We start from the raw sequence: 24,884 nt of genomic DNA on the forward strand, positions 1-24,884 counted from the left end.
CACCTCATTCCCAGGAGACGCCGCACTTCCCTAGAACTCGCTCTGCATTCCGGCAGCAATCAGCAGACCTTTCCTGACCAGCATCACGTGCACCCGGAAGTACGTGGGTGAGACCCAAAGCGCCCACGGAAATGACGTTGGTCGCCCCTAGTCGCATGATGTGGCAAAATGCGAAAAAAAAAAGGGGGGGGGGAGGGAAAAGCAGGCGGCTGGGGAAAGTGATGAGACAAAAAATAGTCCCTCCGATTCCTCTATTTATCTCCCTGTCGCAGCAGTAAGCAAGGTCCTCAGCGCCCTGCGCCCCACGCTCCGAATTCCTGCGCTCCGATGCATCGCGGCGCTCCGTGGAGGAGTACATAAGGCGGAGGGCGTGAGGTGACCTGGGCGGAGTTCTGTCGCCAGGATCCTTCCGCAGGGCTAAACCGTTTCCGGAGTCTGCGCTGCGCCCGGTTCCGCCATTGCGGCTCTCGCGGACCCTGGAGCCTCCGCCCCCGACCTGAGCTCTTTCGTCTGGCTGCCAGTTTCCTGCGTCCCCGGAGACTCTCCTGCTGAGCCCAGCCTCCCCCCTCCCCCTTCTCCTCCTCTCCCTTGGAGAGCCCGGGCAGCCACTGCCCCACAGCCCCAGTGACAGGAGGAGACCATACACCCCCGACAGCGCCATGGCCCAGATTCTGCCAATTCGTTTTCAGGAGCATCTTCAGGTGCGGTGGGCCCGAGCTAGTGAGGGCTGTGGAGAGAGGGAGGTAGGAAGGAAGAAGCTGGAGTCTGAGCCCAAGCAAAAAGAGGAGAACCGGGGGGGGAGGGGGGATGGTGGTGGTGGTATCGGTTCCTGGGGTAGATGGAGGATGGGGCACTATCTTGGAAAGCTTGAAGGGTTAAATGATGTGGGGTTTGGGTGGAAAGGAAGCGAGTCGGGGTGCATAGGGCAGTGAGGCCATACCTGGGTTTGAAGGCCTCTCTATCTTCGCTTCCTGGATGGCAAGAACTGCGTATAATAACCCTTCCACCCCGGTTTTATTCAGTTCATTCATTTGGGTACGTTGCGGGGCGTGGGGGGGGCGTTCTCCCGCGTTTCTTCCGGAGCAAGAATTCTCTTCCCCTAGGGCAGCGCAGGCTGTCACCTCCCATTGCCCTCTTCCCTTTCCCCCATCGTGTCTGCACCCGGGAGTTGTGGCGCGGGTGGGTTGGGGAGAGGCAATCTTTTTTCTTCCTCCCTCTGCGGCTCTCAACGGGAAAGGCACCTTCCCCGGGCATGCGGAGAACGGCAGTGGCTCCTCTCTTGCCTTCCCCGAGGCAGTAGGAACTGGGAAGCTCACTGAAGGAAAAAAAAGAGGATAGAATGGGGGAACGTATTTCTCAGGGCGGTGTCAATTTCAGAGTGCGTGGGGTCAAGGTTCCTAAGGGGATTCGCCTTTTTTCACTTTCTTGACGTCTCTGGGAATGGTGCGGCTTTTATCCCCTCTTCGGCTCTAGAAGGGAGAAAAGAGTTGTTCAGAGGTTGTCTTTGGAGCAGCTAGTTGGCTTGGCGTGAGCACTTTCCTCAGGATTGCATGGAATTGAACGACTCCTGGGGATAGAGCACACCTGCCCTGAGATATGCAAGGTTATTTGGTCTGTAATTGGTTTCCTTTAGTAGGTTCTAGAGTTCTTCCCCATGGTGCATTATCCTGTAGGCAACAGACTGTCTTATCTGGCAGCTTGCCCGTAGCGGGCCCAGGCAGGTGATCATTGGAGGACTTGACTGAATTAAGTCTCTTCTAAGCTTCTGATTTTCCTGGTTCACCAATCCTGGTGTTACTTTGGCTGAAATAATTTATTAATAAAGTATGCTTTCTTTCTAATTACCTCCTTAAAGAGGTCTGTCTCAGCTCAGTCATTTGAAGGACTAATTCGTAATGACAAGAGATGCCAGTGGTTTGACATGACACTAATACTAGTGGCCTCTTGGACACTTTACCATTGAAGGCTGTTTACTTTCTGCCATTGTTATAACAATAAATAAATGTTAATTAAAAGGTTTAATATTCTGGCTATCAACATGATTTCATTTTTTTTACAGGTATCACCTTTGCTTGCATCAGCAAGGCTTCTTTGTCTTGAAATGTAATGAATTATAAATCTTTACTCAAAAAATGAGTTAAGTAATGTACTTTATTCAGTCATTTTTGGTTTTCAGATAACTCATCTGATGTAATAGAACACTATTTTACAAAAGGTTAAAAAACATTGTGACAGAATGGACACAGAAGTTTTTGTTTACGCTCCATCCAAATTTGTATTGCTGTGGTTACTTCTCTTGAATGCGGAGTGTTAGGAAAATAATGTTTTTGAGTGTGAGGGGAAAACACAACCTTGTCCTGACACTAAAGTGCTTCTGGAATATAATCTTCCTGCAGACAAAAGTGTGTAAAATCATACACAAGAAAAGCAGTTATAGTTGCTGTTTACTTTACAAAACAGATATAGCCCACTAGTAAATCTTGTTTCTTGACTGGTGGTGGTTTGAGCAATAGTTTTGCATTTCTATTAATGAGGAGACAAGGTTGTTGAATAATCCCAAAGACTGGACTCCAACCATGTCACTGATTGAAGACAGATTTAATATGGGTCTGATTTCTAAGTGGTTCAGAGTTTTTGCAGACACTTGAGTGAAGCCATTTCCTTCTCAAATGCTTGAAGAGTTGCGTATAAAGTTGCTTTGCAAATAAACTTGAAGAATCCAGTCATGCAGTTTTTGGAGTAGTATATATGCCATGACTAAGTTTAAGCTTGCTTTGGTGACTGTGTACTCAAGCTGATAATGATTAATTATTGTGCAGAGCCCCAGTCACCAACCTCTTCCAGGATAATATAATTCCTGACTTTTCATTTTTATCCCTTGCTGTATAAAAATTAATAAGGATTATTTTAATTGGCAACTTAGGTCTTTGACCTCTCAGCCCCTGCCAGTTTGCTAAGTAGCAGAAAACTTTCTGAAACACTTAGGATAAAAATTGGGAACAAGAATTGAGGAACTTGCGTGTAGAGTTAACCTGTGAAATCTTCAAAGCGTGAACTGTAAATAAATTTATTTTTATACCATGGAACTACTTTGGCCAACTGAAGGGTCTGTCATCAAGGACTCAGAACTACGTCAAATGAAGCTTAATATTTTAAGTTATAAAGGAGTTTTTATTTCTTTTTTAGGATGTTGAGGCTGATAGCAGTGAACAGATGAGTGCCTATCTGAGCAAGATTTTGCTAGGATTGCAGGTTCTGAAAAAAATCCTAGGCTACCTATAGTGTTGCCTGCAACTCTGATTTCTTGGCTTATTAAGTATCTTTATGCCAATTGACATATTCTGCTGTATTCCCGGGTTCTTTGGGTCTGAAATTAAAAATCTCCCAACCCTGCTCTTTTCCCTTTGATCCATAAATGTGTTGTGCATTCAATGGTAGGGGTTCTTGCTATGATTATTTTAATTTGCAAAGAGAAAGCAATGCTATTACTGGGATATGTTATATGCTTAACCGTACTTCCTGGAAGAGGCATACTGCTTGGAATTATGTTGCAGTCTACTTTAGGAATAGCTTCCGAGTTTAAGATGTTATCAAGGTTTTCAGAATTTTCCTAATGGTCAATTTACTCAAAGGGGTGTGGCTAATTCTAGTGAATGTGCTTTCACTCTGTTTAGGAAATAATTTAAGGCGTGAAACTGTGTGTAGAATCACAATCATTTTCATTTTGGTGTGCAGTGAAATACATGATTTCAGGAACCTTAACTTAATGATATTTGAATTATATTTAACAGGATGTTTTTCTGTCTTTGTTACTGCGTGGCTTTTGCTTTTTGAGAGTTACTATCCAATAGAACTTTCTTCCATGATGAAAATTTATACTAGCTACTTAGGCATATTGAGCACTTGAAATGTGGTTATTGTGACTGAGGGACTAAATTTTTACTTTTATTTCTTTTCAATTAATGTAAATGTAAATAGCTACATGAAGCTATTGACTACAACATGGGACTGCGCAATTACAGGCCGAATCTGATGTGCTTTTTAAGAGTGAAGATTTATCTGGCCACCTATATTTATATGTTTAGAACATTTTGTTACCTGAAATTAAAACATTCACTAATAGAAAGTGTTGGTTGAATACTGTCTCTTTTGGGAAGTGATGATGAACAGTGACTAGTGAATGGAAGGAGCAGCAGACTTTCTTGTGAGAGTCAGTTGTGTCCTATGAATGTGGCTGGGTGCTTCCACGTCTTCGCCTAATTCCCCCAGATATCCTTCTTAAACAGTAGGAGAAAGTGAGACTCAAACTAGTGCCCAAGGGAACCTGTCAGAGTGGGATTTGAACCTAGGTCTTCTGACACTAAATATTTTGAAGAAAAACAATGATTGACCTTAAGAGGAGAAGTTATTAGTATCCTAGTGTGCTTTTTTATCTGTTGGACTTTTCCCTGAGAAGGTGACTTCTCTTCTGGTTTAACATGTGGTTAATGATGCCGTATAGTAGACAGATCAGGGGTTTGGAGGTTGTTGAGACCAGTTCCATCCAGTAGAAAAATATGAGCCACATCTGCAATTTTACATTTTCCAGTGGCCATATTAAAAGTAGAAAACAGGTGAAATTAATGTCTCATTTAACTCAGTGTACCCCAAATGTTATAATTTCACCATGCAATCAGTATAAACTTTTCAGATGAGATATTTTACATTCCTTTTTTGGGGGTACTGAATTTTCAAAATCTGCTGTGTATTTTACACTTAGAGCACATCTCAATTCAGACCCTATTTTCATTGGATATATTTGACCTGTATTTAGCTTTCATAAAATTTACAGTTGAAAAAGCAGGTTTGCATATGTAGGTTGTTCCAAACATAAGTTTTCCATAATTGACTCGATTATCAGTTACTATTTAATTTTAATTAACTTAAACTTGAATTACTATTTAATTTTAATTAACTTAAACTTGAAAATTCAGTCAGAGTAGCCACATTTGAAGTTCTCAGAACCACATGTGGCTTGTGAAATGTCGCTACAGTATTGGAGAAGGCAGGTTAAGACTAACCTCTTGCTCCTTTTTCTCTGTAAAATATGTGTACTACCTCACAAAGTTACCGTGAAGGTCTGAGATCATGTATGTGAAAGTACTTGGTGTAGCATTTGAAGGGTATTAATTGTTGGCTATATAATTTTTGTCCAGTATATTCTATTCAGGTATCTATCTCTTAACCAGTGACAACATTTTATTTTGCAGATTTAAGACCTAGATTTTTATGGTTTATAAATATTTGGTACTCACCTGAGATTTGAATATTTACTATATATCAACAATCATGTTACACTCGGGACAAAGTGGTGAACAAAACTGACTGCAGCTTGCATTTGTGCTTGCATTGATTAGTTGGCAGAGACTGTCCACACATAATTGTAACCATGGATGTTATTGAATGTTTGATATTGTGCAGGATTTAATACAAATATTCATATGACACAAAATTGATTCTGCTCTGAAACTGCTCAAAAGGAAGAAAAAATTTTAATTAATCTTTTATAATAGCCCATGAGTGCTCACATGTGCCATTGGTACATCTTTAATTAGTGTTCCTTGGTCAGACTCCTGATAAACCACATCTGATAAATTACCCACCTGGAATGCCAGTCAGGCCTTTGTTAGTATTTATATGTCCTATAAGATGGTAGTGCAGAAGTGTATGTTCTCATATAGGAAGTGAGTTCATAGCTGATATTTTAGTCCTTCATATTAGAACAAGGCTGTTTTTTAAAATTTATTTACATAGCCATGCTAAAGCTATTTCATAAAATCAAATTCTAAGCCGTAGCAACGTTTCCAGTTCTTGGGTATCTTTTCTTTTTTTCCCCCACCGTTACTTGGCCAAGTGCCTGAGGCTAATGCTCTTAACTCAGGGGATGGCAGGAGGCTTGGATCTGAATGTATTATGCAAAACCCATCTGTCAGACTCAGATTTTTGTGTCTCTTCTTTTGTGTTATGAAAGACATAATTTAAGATAGTTTACATAATTTATGATAGTTTATCCTAGTTCAGAGGGAATAACTATTCATCAAATCCTAATTGTCCTGAAATCTACAAGATCAGAATAAATTGACCATTATAGCTATTTGAGCACCTACTGTGTGCCAAGACCTCTGCTAAATCTTTTATGTTCACGATCTCATTTGATTGGCAAGAACATCCCTTCAGGTAGGTAGGGTTAGCCTTATTTTGCAGATGGGGAAACTGAAGTTCATATCAGTTAACCTGTAGAGTCGCACAGCTAGTGAATGGGTGGTAATATTTGCTCTTCTTTCATTGTGGCACATTGCCTCATTTGGTGAATGATCTGTATAATTTGTATGTATGCTGTGGTGTTCTTTGATGTATACATTCTACTAGTATGTTTTTAGGTCAGTAGTTTTTATGAGAAGATTAGGGGCCAGTGAACCAACACCTGGATTTTCTATGCCTTAAATGGTTATTGAGATGATGTTTTTTAAAGGGCTTTATCCAAGTTCCCACTAAAAAATTGTGCAGAATGATTGGAATCAGGTTAACTTGTAATAACCAAGATTATCTATATCCCTGTCATAAGGCTAAACTTCTCAAATTTCTCTTAGACTTTTCCTTAGTGACAAGAGAGTGAATATGTTCCAGCCTGAAGCCACTTGTGAAAGCAGGAAACTTCTGCTTTCTATTTTACTGTATTATTTATGTTTTTGTGTTTATTCTAATGTAAAACGTGAATAGAACTCAAGGAAGACTGTTATGCTTGGGGAGGGAGGATGGGAAAAGTGGGAGTAGAACATGCTTGCTCAGTTTGAATAGCATAACCGTAGAGGGGAATATGGTTACACATTTGTAGGATTGTGCTTTGGAGACAGAACTGCCAGTAATACTGGTACTTCCTTTTCTGAATCATTGGGTAAGTAAGGACTTTTCTTTAAGTTCTGAAGTACAGCAGATTTTATTATTTATTTATTTGGCTGCGGCATGCAGCATGTGGTATCTTAGTTCCCTAACCAGGATCGAACCTGTGCCCCCTGCACTGGAAGCGCGGAGTCTTAACTGCTGGACCACCAGGGAAGTCCCCTGAAGTACGGCAGATTTTAAAGCTTATTTTTGAAAGAATAGGAACTGGGTCCATTAAAACCATATGGTCACATTAAAAAATTTAAATTCTGCAATATACCGTTGTGGAAAATGTTTCATGTGTTTAATCCGAGCTCTTATCTTTTTAGCTTTTCTCAACTTCCTCTTTTATTATATTTAAAACAATACTTTCTGGCAGTTGTAAAGTTAGCCTATAGTATGTGGTTGTATTTATATCATGATACTTAGCCCATACAGATATTAATCCTTAGCCCCTATGCTGGAGGGGAGTCTTTCTTTATCCAGTTGAGTTGAACATATATGCTATGCTAAAGGAAAAAATTACCCATTTATCCAGTTATTGAAGACAAGATCTTAGAGTTACACCAGACTCTCTCCTTCTCATTTTCTACACCCAGTCCATTTCTGAAGTAGGGAAGGTGATTGCAGTGTTTAATGACCCCCGTCTGTTGAAACTGGGAATCATGGTAGATGAAAAATGAGAATTGGGTTGAGAGTTGCCTTCATCTATTTCTGACTAGCTGCTCATCTGAGAAAGAGGACTTAAAAACCACTAAAGTGGACAGAGGGAAGCCAAAGACTATCCACATATGTTCAGCTTGGCAAAAAACTAACTTTGGGTAGATCTCATTATTTGAGGATTAATAATTAGGGAAATAAACCTATAGGGAGAACATGGTTTACAAAATCCATCCCTTTCCCAACTCTCTACAGTACTTTACATTCTTTCCTATTGAACTATGCAAATCTAAGGCAGGTGTCTTTTTTTAACCATAAAATATTCCACAGGAAAGAGTTTCCTTATATTAAAAGTCTTATCAAGTGTCTGTATTACTGAGTCCTTTACAGTTGCTTCTGTTTGAATTGAATACTACAACACTGTTCAGGGAAGGCTACCATGGACTTGAAATCAGCTGGATTGGTAAGAGGTAAATTTAACACATCTAATAATTATTCCTCTCTGTATGGCTTCACAATTACAACTGTTGGATGTTGTAAGCAAACATTTTAAATTTCACGCATAAACCAGTCCATTAGGGAGGTGTTTCTGGAGACTGTAATCCAAAAACAAGTGTAAAAACACCTCTCCTAATACAGAAATAGAAATTTGAGGCATGTTATAAATTTCCCATGATGGTACCATAATGAATTTTTAAAAAGCACTTTGATGGAATGCAGATGACTTTCCACTGCTAATGAAGACACTGATGTAAAAAATGCGCATGAAGAGTTTAAAATGGTTTCTGAAATATGAAGAGTAGAAAAACATTTCCGAGTTATTTTATAATTTTAAATGTCTATATAAACTGTCAAATGACTACATGAATTATATATTAAGCATATCTAAAATTAAAATTAACCATTTTAAAGTGAACAATATAGTGGTATTTAGTAAGTTCACAGTGTTTTGCAACCATCACCTGTATCTAGTTCTAAAACATTTCATTACCCCAAAAGGAAACTCCATATCCATTAAGCAGTCTTCTTCCTCCCTCCTCCTATCCCCCAGCAACCACTAATATGCTTTCTGTCTCTATGAATTTATCTATTCCTATAAATGGAATCATACAATGTGTGACCTTTTGTTGTCTAATTTCCTTCACTAAGCATACTGTTTGAGGTTTATCCATGTAGTATGTATCAGTACTTTATTCATTTATGGCTGAATAATACTCCATTGAATTGATATACCACATTTTATTTGTCCTTTCATTGATCCATGAACATTTGGATTCTTTCCACCTGTTGGGTATTGTGAATAGTGCTGCTGCGAACATTACAGGTTTTTGTTTGAATACCTATTTTTAGTTCTTTTGGATATATACCGAGGAGTGGAATTGTTGGGTCATATGGTAACTCTATATTTTAACTTTTTGAGGGACTGCCCAACTTTTTCACAGCAGCTACACCACTTTACATCCCCATCAGCAGTATATGAGAATTGCAGTATTTCCACATTCTCTCCAGCAGCTATCAAAAGCTTTTTCGGATGACTAGGGAATAGTCTACTTGGGAAAATGAATACCCTATTTGGTGTTTTTTACTTCCATGTGTTCTCTCCCAATCTTTGTAGCTCTGCCCTCCCTTAAATCGTGTGTCTTGCTTTAGATTGCATTTCCATAACCAGTCATAGCTTGGGTAGCATTCAGTTGTTATGTGCCAGCTGAATGGCATTTATACAGGAAAGGGCATAACCTTGGGGAGTCATACCTATCTGCAAGGTTTGGGGTGTAAAAACTTCCCTGTATTTCCCTGCAGCTTGGTCAGAATTGATATGTGATATTTCATCAAATTATTGGATTATTATTTTTAAAGAACGAGTTACATTTAAAGGTTTTTAAATTTTCCAGTTAGTAGTTGGCTACAAGTAGGAAAAATTCTTTGAGTCTCTTGATAGTTTACCAAAGCTAGTAGTCTTATAGTTCCTGTCTCCAACTGTGGTTCCTTCCTGAATGTATTACTTAACAATATGGAGTGACCAGAGTAAAAAAATTCTCCTGGGCTTCCCTGGTCGCGCAGTGGTTGAGAGTCCACCTGCCGATGCAGAGGACACGGGTTCATGCCCCGGTCCGGGAAGATCCCACATGCCGCGGAGCGGCTGGGCCCGTGAGCCATGGCCGCTGAGCCTGCGCATCCGGAGCCTGTGCTCCGCAACGGGAGAGGCCACAACAGTGAGAGGCCCGCGTACCGCAAAAAAAAAAAAAAAAAAAAAAAAATTCTCCTGAGAATGATTGCCTCAAACAACATGGAGTAGAAACAAATCTATATGTTTAAGTGTGGGGTTCACAAGGGCATTTTTATTTGTTGCTTAAAATGTGTGGAGCGCATAGAAAACAATGGCTGGTATACTGTTGATGAAAGAATTAAAGGAATGCTGTACTTTCAGCATTTTTATTTATTTCCTGTAGAAGACAGAAACTGCAGTTTTTATTTGACATTCTGCTAGTTTCCTGGAAGGGCTCAATGAAGTTACTGTTGTCAGCATTTTCTTCACTGTGATTAATACTAGTGAAGGTAGAGGATGTTTTGGAACTTTTAAAGGAAGTTATGCTGAGTGAAATCCTTGGGATAGGAAGTTAACCACATCTTCAAGCACCTAAAAATATCTGTATTGGGTGACATCCAAGTATCAGCAGGACTCGAAAATTGTTGACCTCTTAACTCTATAGCAGTAACATTTAAGTCTTTGTCAAGATACAAGATTCATTTACAGAAAAGGTAACTGAAATAGGATTATACATAGAGCACAGCACAAAATGTCCTTGTCTGAAATACAGTAGCTGTACATGCTTCCTTTACATTCTAACAATTCAGATGAAACAAGGAGGAAGGAACTGGAAAGTGTAAAGCCAAGCACTAATTGTGAAACATAATCCTTAATAATGCTGTCATAAACACAAATTTTCTTTTTTTTTTTTTTTTTTTTTGCGTTACGCGGGCCTCCCACTGCTGTGGCCTCTCCCGTTGCGGAGCACAGGCTCTGGACGCGCAGGCTCAGTGGCCATGGCTCACGGGTCCAGCCGCTCCACGGCATGTGGGATCTTCCCGGACTGGGGCACGAACCCGTGTCCCCTGCATCGGCAGGCGGACTCTCAACCACTGCGCCACCAGGGAAGCCCCATAAACACAAATTTTAATGTATTTTGATTTTCAGCTGGTAAATGAGTTCTGTTCTGAGTCTACTAGTCATTCATTAGGAAGCATACTTACCGGGTGTGCTTATAAAGAAGCCTATTTCCAATGAGTGTTCCTATCTGATCACATGTAATAAGCGCTGGTTGAAATTAGTAAGCTCAAAGCAAACTTATTACTCCTTTAATTATGTGATATTTGTAGGCACAGACACAACTGTGATTGATTGCTGAGACAGACGTTGTGCTGATGGAGAGTATCATCTTTAGCCAGTCAGAGAATTGGGCATTGAAAAAGTAGTCTGGTTTTCCTTGGTTGAATTGTCATATGCCAGAATTTTCTACCCTTTTTATTTTATTATTTTAACTTTTGGCTGCACAATGTAGCCTGCGGGATCCTAGTTCCCCGACCATGGATCGAACCCGCACCCCCCGCAGTGGAAGCTTGGAGTCCCAACCACTGGACCACCAGGGAAGTCCCTCTACTCTTTTTAATACATGTATACTATTGGATTAAATATATACATACATATATATAGAGAGAGAGAGAGAGTGAGAGAGAGTCCATTCAGTTCCTTTAACAATATTTTCATAGTTTGATCACTAATGTAGTCTACTAAGATGCTGACTCACCATCAGTGGGTTTCCTGATTCCTTGATATAAGAAGGCTTTGCTAGCTGTCTTTAGTAACAAGAATTTTGAAAACAAGCTGGGTTTCCCTGGATTTGACTATGTAATGTTAGTAGCATGACATCAGACCCAATCTGTTTTAGAATAGTTGTCATGATACCATAGTCCCAGAGCTAAATAACTGTAAAAGGATAGAAATCCCTAAAATAGAGTGCTTATGTGCCCCCACTGTGTTCTAAGTGCTTGCTGTATGTTAAATCACTTAAACCTTTTGTGCAGCACCTAGGCATGCCTTGCTCCCCCTCAAACAGGGATGGACACTTTCTCTTTTCTGTTTGCCACATGTACAAGTAAATCAAGTACAGTTTCAAAACCAAGACAAGAAAAAACAAAGCTTAAAGCATTAAAAACTGATGAGTATGTAACTTAGATTTCTGAATCTAATACTGCTGAAGTTAAAACAATTTTTTTTACCATATTTAATTTTAATACAATCTCTTTCACAGTTAACATTGTTGAAATTGGGGATTCATCTTACAGTTGTATACTCTTTACCCAAAAGCTTTATGATATTGATGAGCATCTTAGAAACTGAGGCAGTGGTAGTTTCTCAGGCGCAGAGATGGGCCTTTCTTTTCTCATGTTCTCTGAAGGAATTACATCTTATTATTATCTGTACCTTCTCAGTACTTCTCAGTCCCTTATAACTTGGGCCTTAGCTATTTGAATGTTTAGTGATTTCTTGAAAGAGGCACCGAGACTTAGGTGGGCTCTTCCTTGGGCTCTTTCTTGTGCTACCATTGAACTTTGTAGATTTTTTTTCCCCAAAGCCTCCCACAGATATCTGGACTTTGAAACCTGAAAGTTCTAGTTTTCCCTGCTTCCCCTTGTCAGAAATCCTTATATAAGATGAAAGTGTTTCTTTGCCAACTATCCTTTATATTTTACCAGAGTTTAATGTAAAAGAAGTTCTCCCTTTCTCCTTGTCGGATTCCCAAGAACAACTTCTGAAAACTGCTCTCCAGTAGAACTGTGCAATGATGTAAATGTTCTATATTCTGTGCCTTCCAATACAGTAGTCACATGTGGTAGTTGAGTACTTGAAATGAGATTGATGTGAATGAGGAACTGAATTTTAAATTTTATTTACTGAACAAAATTAAATAGCTGCATGGACCAGTGGCTGCCATACTGGACAGTGTAGCAAACCTCTCAGTTCTGATAGGGCAGACGTTATACAGCTCCTTTACAGAGCATAAACTCTTTCTCTGGAATTATGTCACTCTTTGAATGGTTTGATTTTCATCTTTACCTTTTGAAGTTGTGTTCTTCCTTCCTGCCCTACAGGTAAATTGCCTAATAAAAGTCTAATCCCTACAATTGCAATTCAATTTTCAAGTTCTGTAACCTATAAGAGCAGAGATTCATCCCTCTTTTAAAACTAAAAAAAAAAAAATTGCAAGGTTTCATAATACTGGGAAGAGCATATACCCAATCATCTAGATTTTTAATAATATTTTGCTGTATTTGCTTTTTTGTTTTAATTAAACATTTTTTTAAATTCAGGCTATTATGACATTTTATAAATATTCCAGCATGCATCTTTAGAAGATAAGGACATTTTCTTACAATCACGATATCATTATAGCATCCTAATAGTTAACAGTTCCTCAGTACCTAAAAACCAGTCCGAATTCAGATTGGCCCCAAATGTTATTTGGTTTGTTTAAAGCAGGATCCAAGCAAGATCTACATGTTGCTTTCAGTTGCGACTCTTAAGTTTCTTGTAAGAAACGTTTTATTCATACAGAGTTTGAGATTTACGGAAAAGTTTGAAGAATGGTACAAAGATTCTTTGTACACTTTACCCAGATGTGTCAGTTCTTATCATTTTTTACTACATTTGACTTATCCTCTTTAGCCTCTCTACGTACATTTTTTACTGAACTGTTTGAAAGTAGTTTGCTGGTATGATGTCTCTTTGCCACTGCATACTTTAGTGGGGTTTTTTTTGTTTTTTTTTTTTTGGTACGCGGGCCTCTCACTGTTGTGGCCTCTCCCATTGCGGAGCACAGGCTCCGGACGCACAGGCTCAGCGGCCATGGCTCACGGGCCCAGCCGCAACGCGGCATGTGGGATCTTCCCGGCCGGGGGCATGAACCCGTGTCCCCTGCATCGGCAGGCGGACTCTCAACCACTGCGCCACCAGGGAAGTCCTAGTGTGTATTTAATAAGAATAACAAAATGGTCTTCTGTAGCCATACTGCAGTAATCGAGGTGAAGAAATTGACTTTAACAGAATACTGTTATCTCGGGCTTTATTCAGATTTCATCAGTTATTCCAATAATGTTCTTTATATCAAAAGAAAACTCATGATCATGAATTGCATTGAGTTGTCCAGTTTCTTTAGTTGTCTTTAGTCTGGAACTCTATTTGTATTTCAAGACGTAGTTTTTTTTTTGTTTTTTTTTTTTGCGGTACGCGGGCCTCTCACTGTTGTGGCCTCTTCTGTTGCGGAGCATAGGCTCCGGACGCGCAGGCTCAGCGGCCATGGCTCACGGGCCCAGCCGCTCCGCGGCATGTGGGATCTTCCCGGACAGGGGCACGAACCCGTGTCCCCTGCATCGGCAGGCGGACCCTCAACCACTGCGCCACCAGGGAAGCCCGGGAGATATTTTGATACTTTGTAAATATGTGTTACTCCTCAAATTTTCATCCATTAATTTAATATCCATTGATGATCCTTGCCCAAATCAATTATTGTGTTGACTGCAAAATACTGACTTTTAAAGAATTCCATTGGTCTTTTACCATTTTTTTAAAAAATTAGGGTATAGTTGCTTTACAATGTTGTGTTAGTTTCTGCTGTCTTTCACCATTGTTAAGTTAGCTTTCTTCTCCAAGAAACAACTTTTCCTTTTATATTTATTATATTAGTGTTGGACTCCTGGGCTTCATAAATCTCTTTTAATCTATAATTGTCCTGAAAAGTAATTAGCAGTATACATATAGTAAAGGAATGTTGTCCTTCTGTGTAAGAATATTTAAGCCTCCAGAATTTTAGGCATATTGAAAAGAAAGAGATGGGAGAGGCTTTCATTCTTTAAGAAAGTTCTTTTATTTGAGGAGCTTAAGGTTTAGTTGGATAAATGGATCTGAAATTGTGGGGCATGGGCAGATTAGGAAAAGTTGGGAAATTTTGGTTTTGGAAAGGTTTGGTAGAAGGGAGAGAAAGAGGCAGTGTATGTCTCTGAACCAGGTAGTTTCAACTCTTCTGCACACTAAGGGGAGAAACGCTGAGCCTGCTTTCCATTTCACCTTCTGTTTCTTAGCCTTGAGCTCTTTACAGTAAAGAATTTTTTATGATACTGACCTTATGCCTTTTGTTTGCATTAGCTTTCCCGGCTTGCTCCCTAAACAAACGTGTAGGAGACATATTTGCCAAGTTTGTTAGAAAGCCTTAGCAATACTGTTCCATAGTGCTCCTAAAAATAAGAATTGAAATAAAATAGGGTTACTTAGCATGAATATGTTACATGATTCCATGTTATGTGATTTTGAAGATTCTGTACCTAACTTTATTTAAAAAATTTTTTTAAGTCTTGAATTTGTTACAATATTGCTTTTTTAATATAAATTTATTTTATTTTATTTATTTTATTTTTGGCTGCGTTGGGTCTTCGTTGCTGCACACAGGCTTTCTCTAGTTGCGGCGAGCCGGGGCTACTCTTCATTGCGGTGCGCGGGCTTCTCATTTTGGTGGCTTCTCTTGTTGGGAGCACGGGCTCAAGGCACGCGGGCTCCAGTAGTTGTGGCTTGCGGGCTCTAGAGCTCAGGCTTAGTAGTTGTGGTGCACAGGCTTAGTTGCTCTGTGGCATGTGGGATCTTCCTGGACCAGGGCTCGAACCCATGTCTCCTGCATTGGCAGGTGGATTCTTAACCACTGCGCCGCCAGGTTAGCCCCTGCTTCTGTTTTATGCTTTGGTGTTTTTGGCTGTGAGGCATGTGGGATCTTAGCTCCCCGACCAGAAATTGAACCTGCATGCCCTGCATTGGAAGGCGAAGTCTTAACTACTGGACTGCCAGGGAAGTCCCTCTACCTAAATTTAGTTAGGCAAATTAAAGAGCAGAATTGGAAATTTTAAAAAGTAATTTCCTTTTCTTGAAAGAAAAAACAAACAAAAATTCAGTGTCTAATAAGTTAAGCACCCAGAGACCAGTAATCTTTTATCAGTAATCAAAAGAAATTCACACCCAGAATTTCAGCCAACTTCTAGGACAGCTGTATTAAGCAGATAAAATGCAAATACAAAAAAAACTTACCTGGCCTAAGTACTGATGTGTTATATGTACTAATAGTATCTATTGAAGTTTTATTAGGTGTAAGGCACTGCTCTGAAAGCACTTCACATTAAATCCTCACAATTGTGGGATATATACTATCATCTCACATGTTTCAGGTGAGGAAATGGATATACAGAGGTAATTGATTTGCCCATGATCATTTATGTGGCAAAACTAGGGCTAAATCCAGACATTTTGGCTCTTATGAGGAATCCACAGAACTAATTCTGGATAGCACTTGTAGTTTATAATCAGAGTTATACATTTGTACAGTAATTGTCTGCTTGAATGAAGAAACCCTCTGTGTTCTCTAGGTTATGGGGAATCTGAAATACTATTTTTCACTTCAAAACTAAGAATGCAGTGTCTCACTTTTTTCTCTTGGCATGTTAATCCAAATTGGGGTGAGGAGGGGAGCAGAGGGTAAAGGAATCATTTTTTTATCGTTTGTAAAATGTAATTGCAGGGCACTCCAGAGTTTTGGGTGTGCTGATTAACAGTAAATCTATTAATATTTACAGTCAGCCCTCCCCTCCATATCTGTGGTTTCCCATCCATATGAAGGACTTTCCAGCATCTGTGGATTTTTGGTGTCTGCGAGGGGTCCTGAAACCAATCCCCAGTGGATAATGAGGGATGGACAACTGAACTAATTTTTTGGAATCTGAACTAGACTTACGTGTCAAGTCCTACAGTGTTGCCACTTACAGACCAGTGTCCAAAATCTAGCCTGGAAACTAAACAAATTACACAGTTTGGGTGGCTTTCTTTAAAGGGGGAGCAGTTGGTAGTCTGTGTGCTTTTGTGCATGTGCCATTAGTGTTTTTTTTTAAAGGGAGAATGGAAATACATACTTTCATGTGTGCATAGGATATCCAAGATGGAAAAGTATCTGTAATTGCTAGGGGGAGAGGTATTACTGGAAACGTGGAGTGGGTGACTTCTCATAGTGTATATACCCTTTTGTATAGTATGAATTATTTGCCATGTACATGTAATAACTATTCAAAAAAAGTAATCCCTTTTCTTGGGCCTAAGTTTATTGTCTCCATATTCTTATTTTATAAAAGCAAAATAAAAGTTCTTTGAAGTTTAAAAAAACCCACTTTATTATAGAAACTTCCAAGTATATCTCAAAATAGAATGTCCCCATCTTCAACAGTAGCAACACTTTGCCAATTGAGAGGATAAAAAATGTGGCCAGAATTCTGATATTGTTGTATATTTTCTGTAAATAGCTGCAAGTTTGGAGATGCTTATACGGTCTCTGAATTTATTAGAGGTTTCTTCTACAGTCTGTAATTCAGTTTCTGTGGTAGATAGCTCATACACCATCAGACCTTTATGATTGACTAGAATATCTTATGGCTAGTATGTGCTGTTTTGAAAATGAAATCTGTTTAAAAACATTACGGTATTTTTTGGCTTTTTTTGTCTGCGCTGAGTGGCTTGCAGGATCCTAGTTCCCTGACCAGGGATCAAACCCGGGCCTCCATCAGTGGAAGTACGGAGTCCTAACCTCTGGACCACCAGGGAATTCCCTATGTTGTATTTTAAAGTTTTAATCTGTATGAATATTGCTAGACACAGTTATCTAGTATGGTAACCCTTTTATATGATCCTATTTTAAGAGTGCACCTAACCCAGAATTGTGATTAATGATGGTGACCTGTCCTATGACTGTTCTGGGATGTTTTCCTTTTGAACATATCCTAGGAAAATATGGGAAGAATTGGTGAGCGTTCTGGGCATTCTCACTGAAAAGTATCACCAGTAAGGAAAAATTCTTACTGACATTTGAAGAGAAGGGAGCAAATGTAACTTTCTGTTAACTGATAGGAATAGGTCACTTGAAGTTCTGTCACTTATCCTAACAACTGGGATAGGCTTTTTAGGAAGGAGAAGTTTCCTATTTAGTTGTATAAATGGGCATTACTCAAGTAGGCTCCTTAAAATGTTTAAATATGTGGATTGGTGAGAATTTGCCATCTACCTCTTGTTTAATTTTGTTTTTTAAATAAAGGGTGTATGTTTGTTTCACATGGAGTACATTCTTGATAGAGAAGATTAAAAAAATATATATGCATAGCTTTCTTGGTAGAATGTGTTTAATGAGAAAAGAAAATAAGGATTACCTAAATTGTGAGGAGTACAGGAACCCCACCCGCTTTGAACCAGATCTTTGCCTTTTCTGCAAATAAAACAGCTCTGAGGCTGAAGGTCAGTGCTAAATTTTGACAACATGTGCCTTTCTTGCTGCATTTATCTGGAGATCTAGCTGGGAATAAGAAACACATATTTCTTGACTTACCTTTTTTCCTCCTCTTTGCTGCCTTTTCTTTTTTTTTTTTTGGCGGTACGCGGGCCTCTCACTGCTGTGGCCTCTCCCGTTGCGGAGCACAGGCTCCAGACGCGCAGGCTCAGCGGCCATGGCTCACGGGCCCAGCCGCTCCGCGGCATGTGGGATCCTCCCAGACCGGGGCACGAAGCCGTATCCCCTGCATCGGCAGGCAGACGCTCAACCACTGCGCCACCAGGGAAGCCCTGCTGCCTTTTCAAATAGTGTTTTCTTCTCTTACAGTTGTCTTGTACCTGCCTCTTATGTGGAGGGGTGAAAAGGAATCTATTAGAATCATTTATGGGTTCAATTAGTAGTGTTTGTGGTTTGCATCCTTGTTTTACTTTTAATTTTACTGTTTGACTAACACTATTTGTTTTTACTTTCTCAGACATTGTAGGATTTAAGCTGTGACAGTTGGGACTCAAAATCGCCTTAGGTGAATGCTTGGTAGTGACTTAGAAGCATAGAATTCTTATTTTACAGAGTAGTCTAGAAGATAACTTGTTGCTTTTACATATATAGTTCTGGGAGCTCTAGGATCTACTGGAATTTTTTTTAATTATTGGAAAGGTAACTATCAATTAAGCTTAAGAGTCTGAGGACTGGTCTACTCAGAAAAACGAATGTACCCACCTCACGTGAAATTAGACGAACAATTTGGTTTGTACAAGGCTTCCTTTAAGCCCACACACAGTGTCTTCATATATTGTTGAGGACCACTTATATTTATCTTCCTCCATTAGTTCTGAAACTAAAAGTCACTAAAAGTTAAAGTTAGGAAGAAATTAAAATTGATAATTCATAAAGTTTTGTTGTAACCAAACTCATGTATAAGTTACATATCTCACAGCTTGTGTATTTGCCTTGCACTGCAGCAGATACTTGAGCTTGTACAACTAGTTAATCTTCTACTTTATTACCATGTTTGTGGTAATAGTTAGACAATTGCTTGTCTCCTTGCCCTGGTATTCAGTGACTAAGTTACTGTAACTATACTTCATAATTGGTTGTGCCTGCAGTCATTGAGGTATAAGAGGGAAGTGAAAGTAAAATGTAGTCTCTTAATCTTATGTTATATCTTTTTGAGATCCTGGTCTGGTTATAGTTAAGCACTATTGGCAGAAGAGTTTGACAAAAAGAATTTAAGTTAAATACATTTAATTTGGCTCAGCCAGTCCACAAGAGAGTAGTGACAGTGATGGTCTCTGGGAAGGGAAATAGGCTATCTGGGGAACAAAGGCAGGAGGAAGACTTGATTTTTTTTTTTTTGCTTCCTGCGCTTTTAAATTTTTGTTTGATTTTGTTCTATGTGAATTTGTTATCTATTGGAGTAAAGGAAAAAAACAAAAAACCCTAGGCTGGTCAAAGCTAAGAAAGCCTTCAGATAGCCTTTGAGTGGTACTTAGTCTATTATACTACATTTAGTCACTCAGAGAAATGACCCACTCTGGTAGAAGTCTTCTTTTAACAAGTGCCTTTTGTTCTTAATACACTTAACTAGTTTTCAAAGACTGCTGTCTTTAGGTCCTGTGTATTCGCTTAGCAAATACTTTAATAGCTTCTGAGTACACAAAGCAAATCTGATTCCATTATTTTCCTTGTGAAAATCCTTAAGTAGCTTCCTTTACCTATAGAATAAATTCAGGATTCTTACTGGGGTACATTTAGCTTATCAGTCTAGCCCTTGCTTGTGTTTATAACCTTAATTCTCTACTCTGAAAGCCTTTCATAGTCTATGTTCCCAATGTTACAAAAGTACTTACAGTTCCCTTAGCAGACCACACTTTTGTATCTCTAGGCCTTAGCATTTGTTCTTCCTTCTGTTCAGCGTTCACGTTCATTCCCTTGCCTGTAGGCCTCCTTTGACAGGATCTCTCTTTCCTATCTTGGTTTTGGCACTTTTTGCAAGGTATTGTTTGTCTGCTCTGGCTAATCCAAGTTCCTTTAGACCAAGAACCCTGTGAAATTTTTAAATCTCTCATTTTATGCTGTAATTTAATTTTCAGATTCCTGAGGTCCAATGCATATGAACAAGTAACTACTAATTGCTAAAGGGGATTAGAGAGGACAGATGCAATAGTTCAAAGATCTTAAACCAAGAAGCATTGATTACCTCAGGTCCCTTAACCCATAAAGGCTAGCTCTCAGATGTAGCTCTTTCCTTTATCTTTATATCTATTTATTCTGCCTCTTAGTTGTAAACAGAGGGTTATACATCTCAAGTTACAACTACAAGGTTATAACAAAACAATTGAATGCCATATTTGTTGGAAGAGAGAAGGTCCATTATAGTAATTGTCTCACTTGAATCAATGGAGTTGTCACTGTTGACCTTGAAGCAATAATGGTTAAGTGAGGATTTGTAATGATAACAATACATGAATATCAAGTCTTTCTAATTCGCTTTGTAATATGATTTATTAATATTTTTTGTTTTTTTCCCTCAGCTCCAAAACCTGGGTATAAACCCAGCAAACATCGGCTTCAGTACCCTGACTATGGAGTCAGACAAATTCATCTGCATTAGAGAGAAAGTAGGAGAGCAGGCCCAGGTGGTAATTATTGATATGAATGACCCAAGTAATCCAATTCGAAGACCAATTTCAGCAGACAGCGCCATCATGAATCCAGCCAGCAAAGTAATTGCACTAAAAGGTATAAAAAGATCGTGGGGTTTTTTTTCTTAAAACTCTTTTCCATGTATAATTTATTCAAATACAATAATTAGGATCTGTTTTTTTAGTATATTGATTAAATTTGGTTAAATAGATCTGCAAAGTTAAAGCTGTTACTGTATTTGATTTTTAACTACTTTCATGACTTACTAGGCATATTTCTGTGAGATGTCTTACTTTCTACTCATAAGATCTACTTGGAAAATTTTAAGTTTTAGATTAAATGAATTTAAATTTTATACCTACAGTGTGATAAGATTGTACTGAAAACATAACTCCATATACAGAAGACATAAGAAATTAGTGATTCATATTCTGGGATAAAATATACTTTACTAATATTGGCACCTAAACATTGCAGAAGTTTGTTGTGATGATAAACTTGCTCTTCATGCTGTGCCTTTTTTATGCTTCAGGCTTGTGTTTCATTTAGATTATCAAGTTCTAAAAATGGCTTGAATTTACACTCATTTTTGAAAGTGTGTGTGTGTATAGGTGGGTATTAAATTTTTGGAATCAACGGTGTTAGAGTTTATTCAGACTAACTTTTTAATTGTCACAACAGGGAACTGTACAGCCTGTCAATCTAAACAGAGTTCAGAGAACCTCATACTCTCTGGGAGTCTATGTTAATTTTTTGCCTTTGAACTATAGACTGAGTGAAATTGACCGTTTAAAACGGGTTTTTAAGAGGGCTAGGTAACAAACTGGCTGAATCTGAAAGGCACATTTAATTGCCTATTTTTTGCTTTGTTGGTTTTCTTCTCGGTTGTAGCAGGAAGAGTTCAGATTCCTAGTAATTTCTTGATAAATTTGTGGGTGACTTGTTAGAGGTGCTGAAGTATTTAAATAGACTTTTAAATACATTTTTTTCCCAGATGATTTATACTTTGTATTTAGTAGTAACTCTGGTTGGAGATTAAATTGGTTGGCTGAGGGTCGGGGGGCAAGCATATTCAAACAGATAAGTCTCCATTACATATCCAAGATAGGAGTTGATCTCATCTCAAGGAAAGATGGTCCAGCTTTTACCTGGGATACTTGTTCTGTGGCAGTGATCTATTATTTGCTTCCATTAAACAATACATATTATACTTTAAGGTATTAAGCTCCCTTCAGCCTCCTTAAAGAATTTAAATTCAACTGCTTAGCAGCTCTCACACCTCTATTAAAAGGCCATCGTTTTAATTTTCTCAAAATTCTTTGCTATTTTTAATGTTACTGTTATTTTATCACATTTCTTAATGCTTTCTTATGTGTGCAGATGGTGAGTTATCTTAAATTAGATTGTATTAGTTATTGTCCTGTTCTATAAAAAGAATAAATTGAAATGATTTGTGCCTGTATGTCTACATTACAGAGTTAAGCTGTCATCCCTGCCCTCCTCCCGAAACCACCCCACCAACCCCTTTCATGTAAAGAATAAAATGTATAATTAACTAGGGGTTGGGGAAGACAGCAGAGGAAAGTACGTCATTCCCAAATACTGCTTCCCTCTGAATCCAGTTTCAAATCCCTTGGTTTCTTTTTATAAACAGGACTATAACTCTCAAAATTGTTCAAGTCTGGTTGTGGTTTACATATTGTGTGGGATGGGAATAACATTCTTCGTTTTATGGAAGAAGCTTTTACCTATGTAGTAATTAGGAAGGGTCGTGGTACAAAGCTGTATGTTTTGTGTCCCGTCCCATCCCTCTCTCCACCCCCACTCTCACCCCCATACTATCTTATAATTTTTGTTCTTCAGGAGCCAGATTCTCTATGGCTCAGTAATGGAGTTTTCCTTAGTCTCCAAGGACTAATCTGAATTAGATAGCCTAGTGTCAGCCGTGGGCTTTTGACCTCTAGTCATTTAAACCAAATCACTTTTCGGACTGTGATGGATTTCAAATTATAAGTACAAGCCTTTGCATCTGACTCAGTGAACTGTTAACATTCAAGGCAAATTTCATCCTTCTTTTACTAAATGTTTGCTGTCTTAATTGGATGAAGCTTGAATTTTGTTCTTATCTCTAGTATATTAACATCTGAAACTGTCCTCCTTTGTCTCCCTCTCCTTTTCTCCAGCACCCCTACCTTCCCTTTGTATCTTAAACCAACTAAACGTAGCATGCACTTCTCTTATATGCTAGTGGTACAAGGTAGAGTTGAAGTATATCCTCTTCCAAAGAGAAGTTTCCACGAGATTTAGTTGAATGGTGGGGGTGGGGCGGGGACAGCTGCCTTTTAAAAAGTAGACATTTTCCCCATGTGCTTGAATCAGATTTGCTTTGTTCTGTGTACCTACCACTAACTCACTTTATGGGTAAGCATTCTTAATTAAGCATGAAGATTACAACTTGTTTTCCATTGTTAAGTGAGCTGTTCTTTAGACTCATTTTTAGTTGAGATTTAGAATTCTCTGGAAGTCATACTGTCTGTTTAAAATGTCTTGATTAGAGGTGATAGAGTTTTTGCGTCACAGTTAGGTGTAGACTACCCAGTTTCAGCTATCTCTTCAATGGTTGCTAGTCTGTCAGTGTGACTTCTGTAGTTGGTTATTAGTCTCATGATAGAACCATTTTGTTTGGAGGTTACAGATTTTGCTGCAGAGAGAGTCTAGTCTAGCTAGATATTAATTTATCCTGAACTTTGCTTTCTTAGTGATTCATAATTCTTAATTTTGTTTTTAGCTGGGAAAACTCTTCAGATATTTAACATTGAAATGAAAAGTAAAATGAAGGCCCATACCATGACCGATGATGTCACCTTCTGGAAATGGATCTCTTTGAATACGGTTGCTCTTGTTACGGATAATGCAGTTTATCATTGGAGTATGGAAGGAGAGTCTCAGCCGGTGAAAATGTTTGATCGCCATTCTAGCCTTGCAGGGTGCCAGATTATCAATTATCGTACTGATGCAAAGCAAAAGTGGTTACTTCTGACTGGCATATCTGCACAGGTAACATTTTTCTAGTTTTTAATAAAGAAAAGGTTTAGAGAATTAATGGGCTCAGAATGCAGTTTATTTTGAAATTAGGTTGTCTTTGCAAATCTGATTTATTTTGGAAGACTGTTTTTTTTCCTTCCTTTTTTTTTTGTTTTTAGGAAATAGAGGTTGCTGGCTTAATGCTTTTATACTAACATACAGCTCAGAGTACTCTTACCAAGGTGTTTTTAGGTCTTATTTGCAGGTTGAGTGGATAATGAGTTCCTGTATAAATGATTTGGAATTTATTGTGGATATTTACTGCAAAATGAGTACTCCTATATCTTTCTTTTTTTAAAGATAGTGTAAAGAGATGGTTGTGTATGAGGCACATTTTAAACATGCATGTTAACGCTTTAATAAGAGAGTGTTTGCAGCTAAATTTTAAATTAAGAGGTATCAAATCTACATTGAGAGACTAACAAGGAATTGTAAATTCTTGTAAAGCATTCTAGTTATTTCAGTAGTTGTTGAATCTGGGAGTTATTGGGTCCCCAAACTTTATTCTGCTTGATCTTTTGTAGCAAAATCGTGTGGTAGGAGCTATGCAGTTATATTCTGTAGATAGGAAAGTGTCTCAACCCATTGAAGGACATGCGGCTAGCTTCGCACAGTTTAAGATGGAAGGAAATGCAGAAGAATCGACGTTATTTTGTTTTGCAGTACGGGGTCAAGCTGGAGGGAAGGTAAGTTTTGCCTTTGGAAATTGTTTTAGTGAGAACTTATCTTTTTTGCCTTTCTGTTACTAATTAATTTGTTACCTAATTTCAAAATAGTCTTCTCCCTTTCTTGCTAATTTGTTTTTAACATTCAGATTTGTGGTGACTTAATTTGTTTAAATTCTGTTTCTAGTGATACTTGTCCAAAATGAATGTTCTTTAACAACTTATTTGTATCAGCTGTTTATAGTAAGACTTTATTTTCATGGCCTTTACCAAAGGCCTTAATTTGATGTTTTTCAACTTTACTGTGCATAAGAATCACTAGGGTGGCTAAAATGTACATTTGTGTGCCTTCCACCTAGAGAGTCTGATTCAGTAAGTGGAGCTCATAATGTGCATTTTAAATGCTCTAGGTGACTAGATAGAATGTGGACCACAATTTCAGTACCATTGCCTTAAATCAGAGCTTCTCAACGCTGACTATACATTGAAATCACCTGGACAAATT

At 38.6% G+C, this 24,884-nt stretch overlaps 1 protein-coding gene across 2 annotated transcripts in view; it reads left to right on the plus strand.

Moving 5' to 3' along the window:
* Positions 1-396: 396 nt before the first annotated feature.
* The window catches only part of CLTC (clathrin heavy chain), a 66,379-nt gene continuing 41,891 nt past the window's right edge, over positions 397-24,884 (plus strand). The window contains exons 1-4 of one of the 2 annotated variants that reach the window (XM_022552574.3): positions 397-701; positions 20,519-20,726; positions 23,419-23,687; positions 24,239-24,400. In XM_022552574.3, the coding sequence (XP_022408282.1) occupies positions 660-701; positions 20,519-20,726; positions 23,419-23,687; positions 24,239-24,400 (681 nt within the window). In that variant the 5' untranslated portion in view covers positions 397-659. The remainder of the gene's footprint in view (positions 702-20,518; positions 20,727-23,418; positions 23,688-24,238; positions 24,401-24,884) is intronic. The other variant, XM_022552573.3, reaches the window with a different exon arrangement.

Source organism: Delphinapterus leucas, chromosome 19 (assembly GCF_059928025.1).
Source record: "Delphinapterus leucas isolate spDelLeu-1000000601 "Yukka" chromosome 19, BTC_Dleu_Yukka2, whole genome shotgun sequence".
In the NCBI taxonomy this organism is placed as follows: domain Eukaryota; kingdom Metazoa; phylum Chordata; class Mammalia; order Artiodactyla; family Monodontidae; genus Delphinapterus; species Delphinapterus leucas.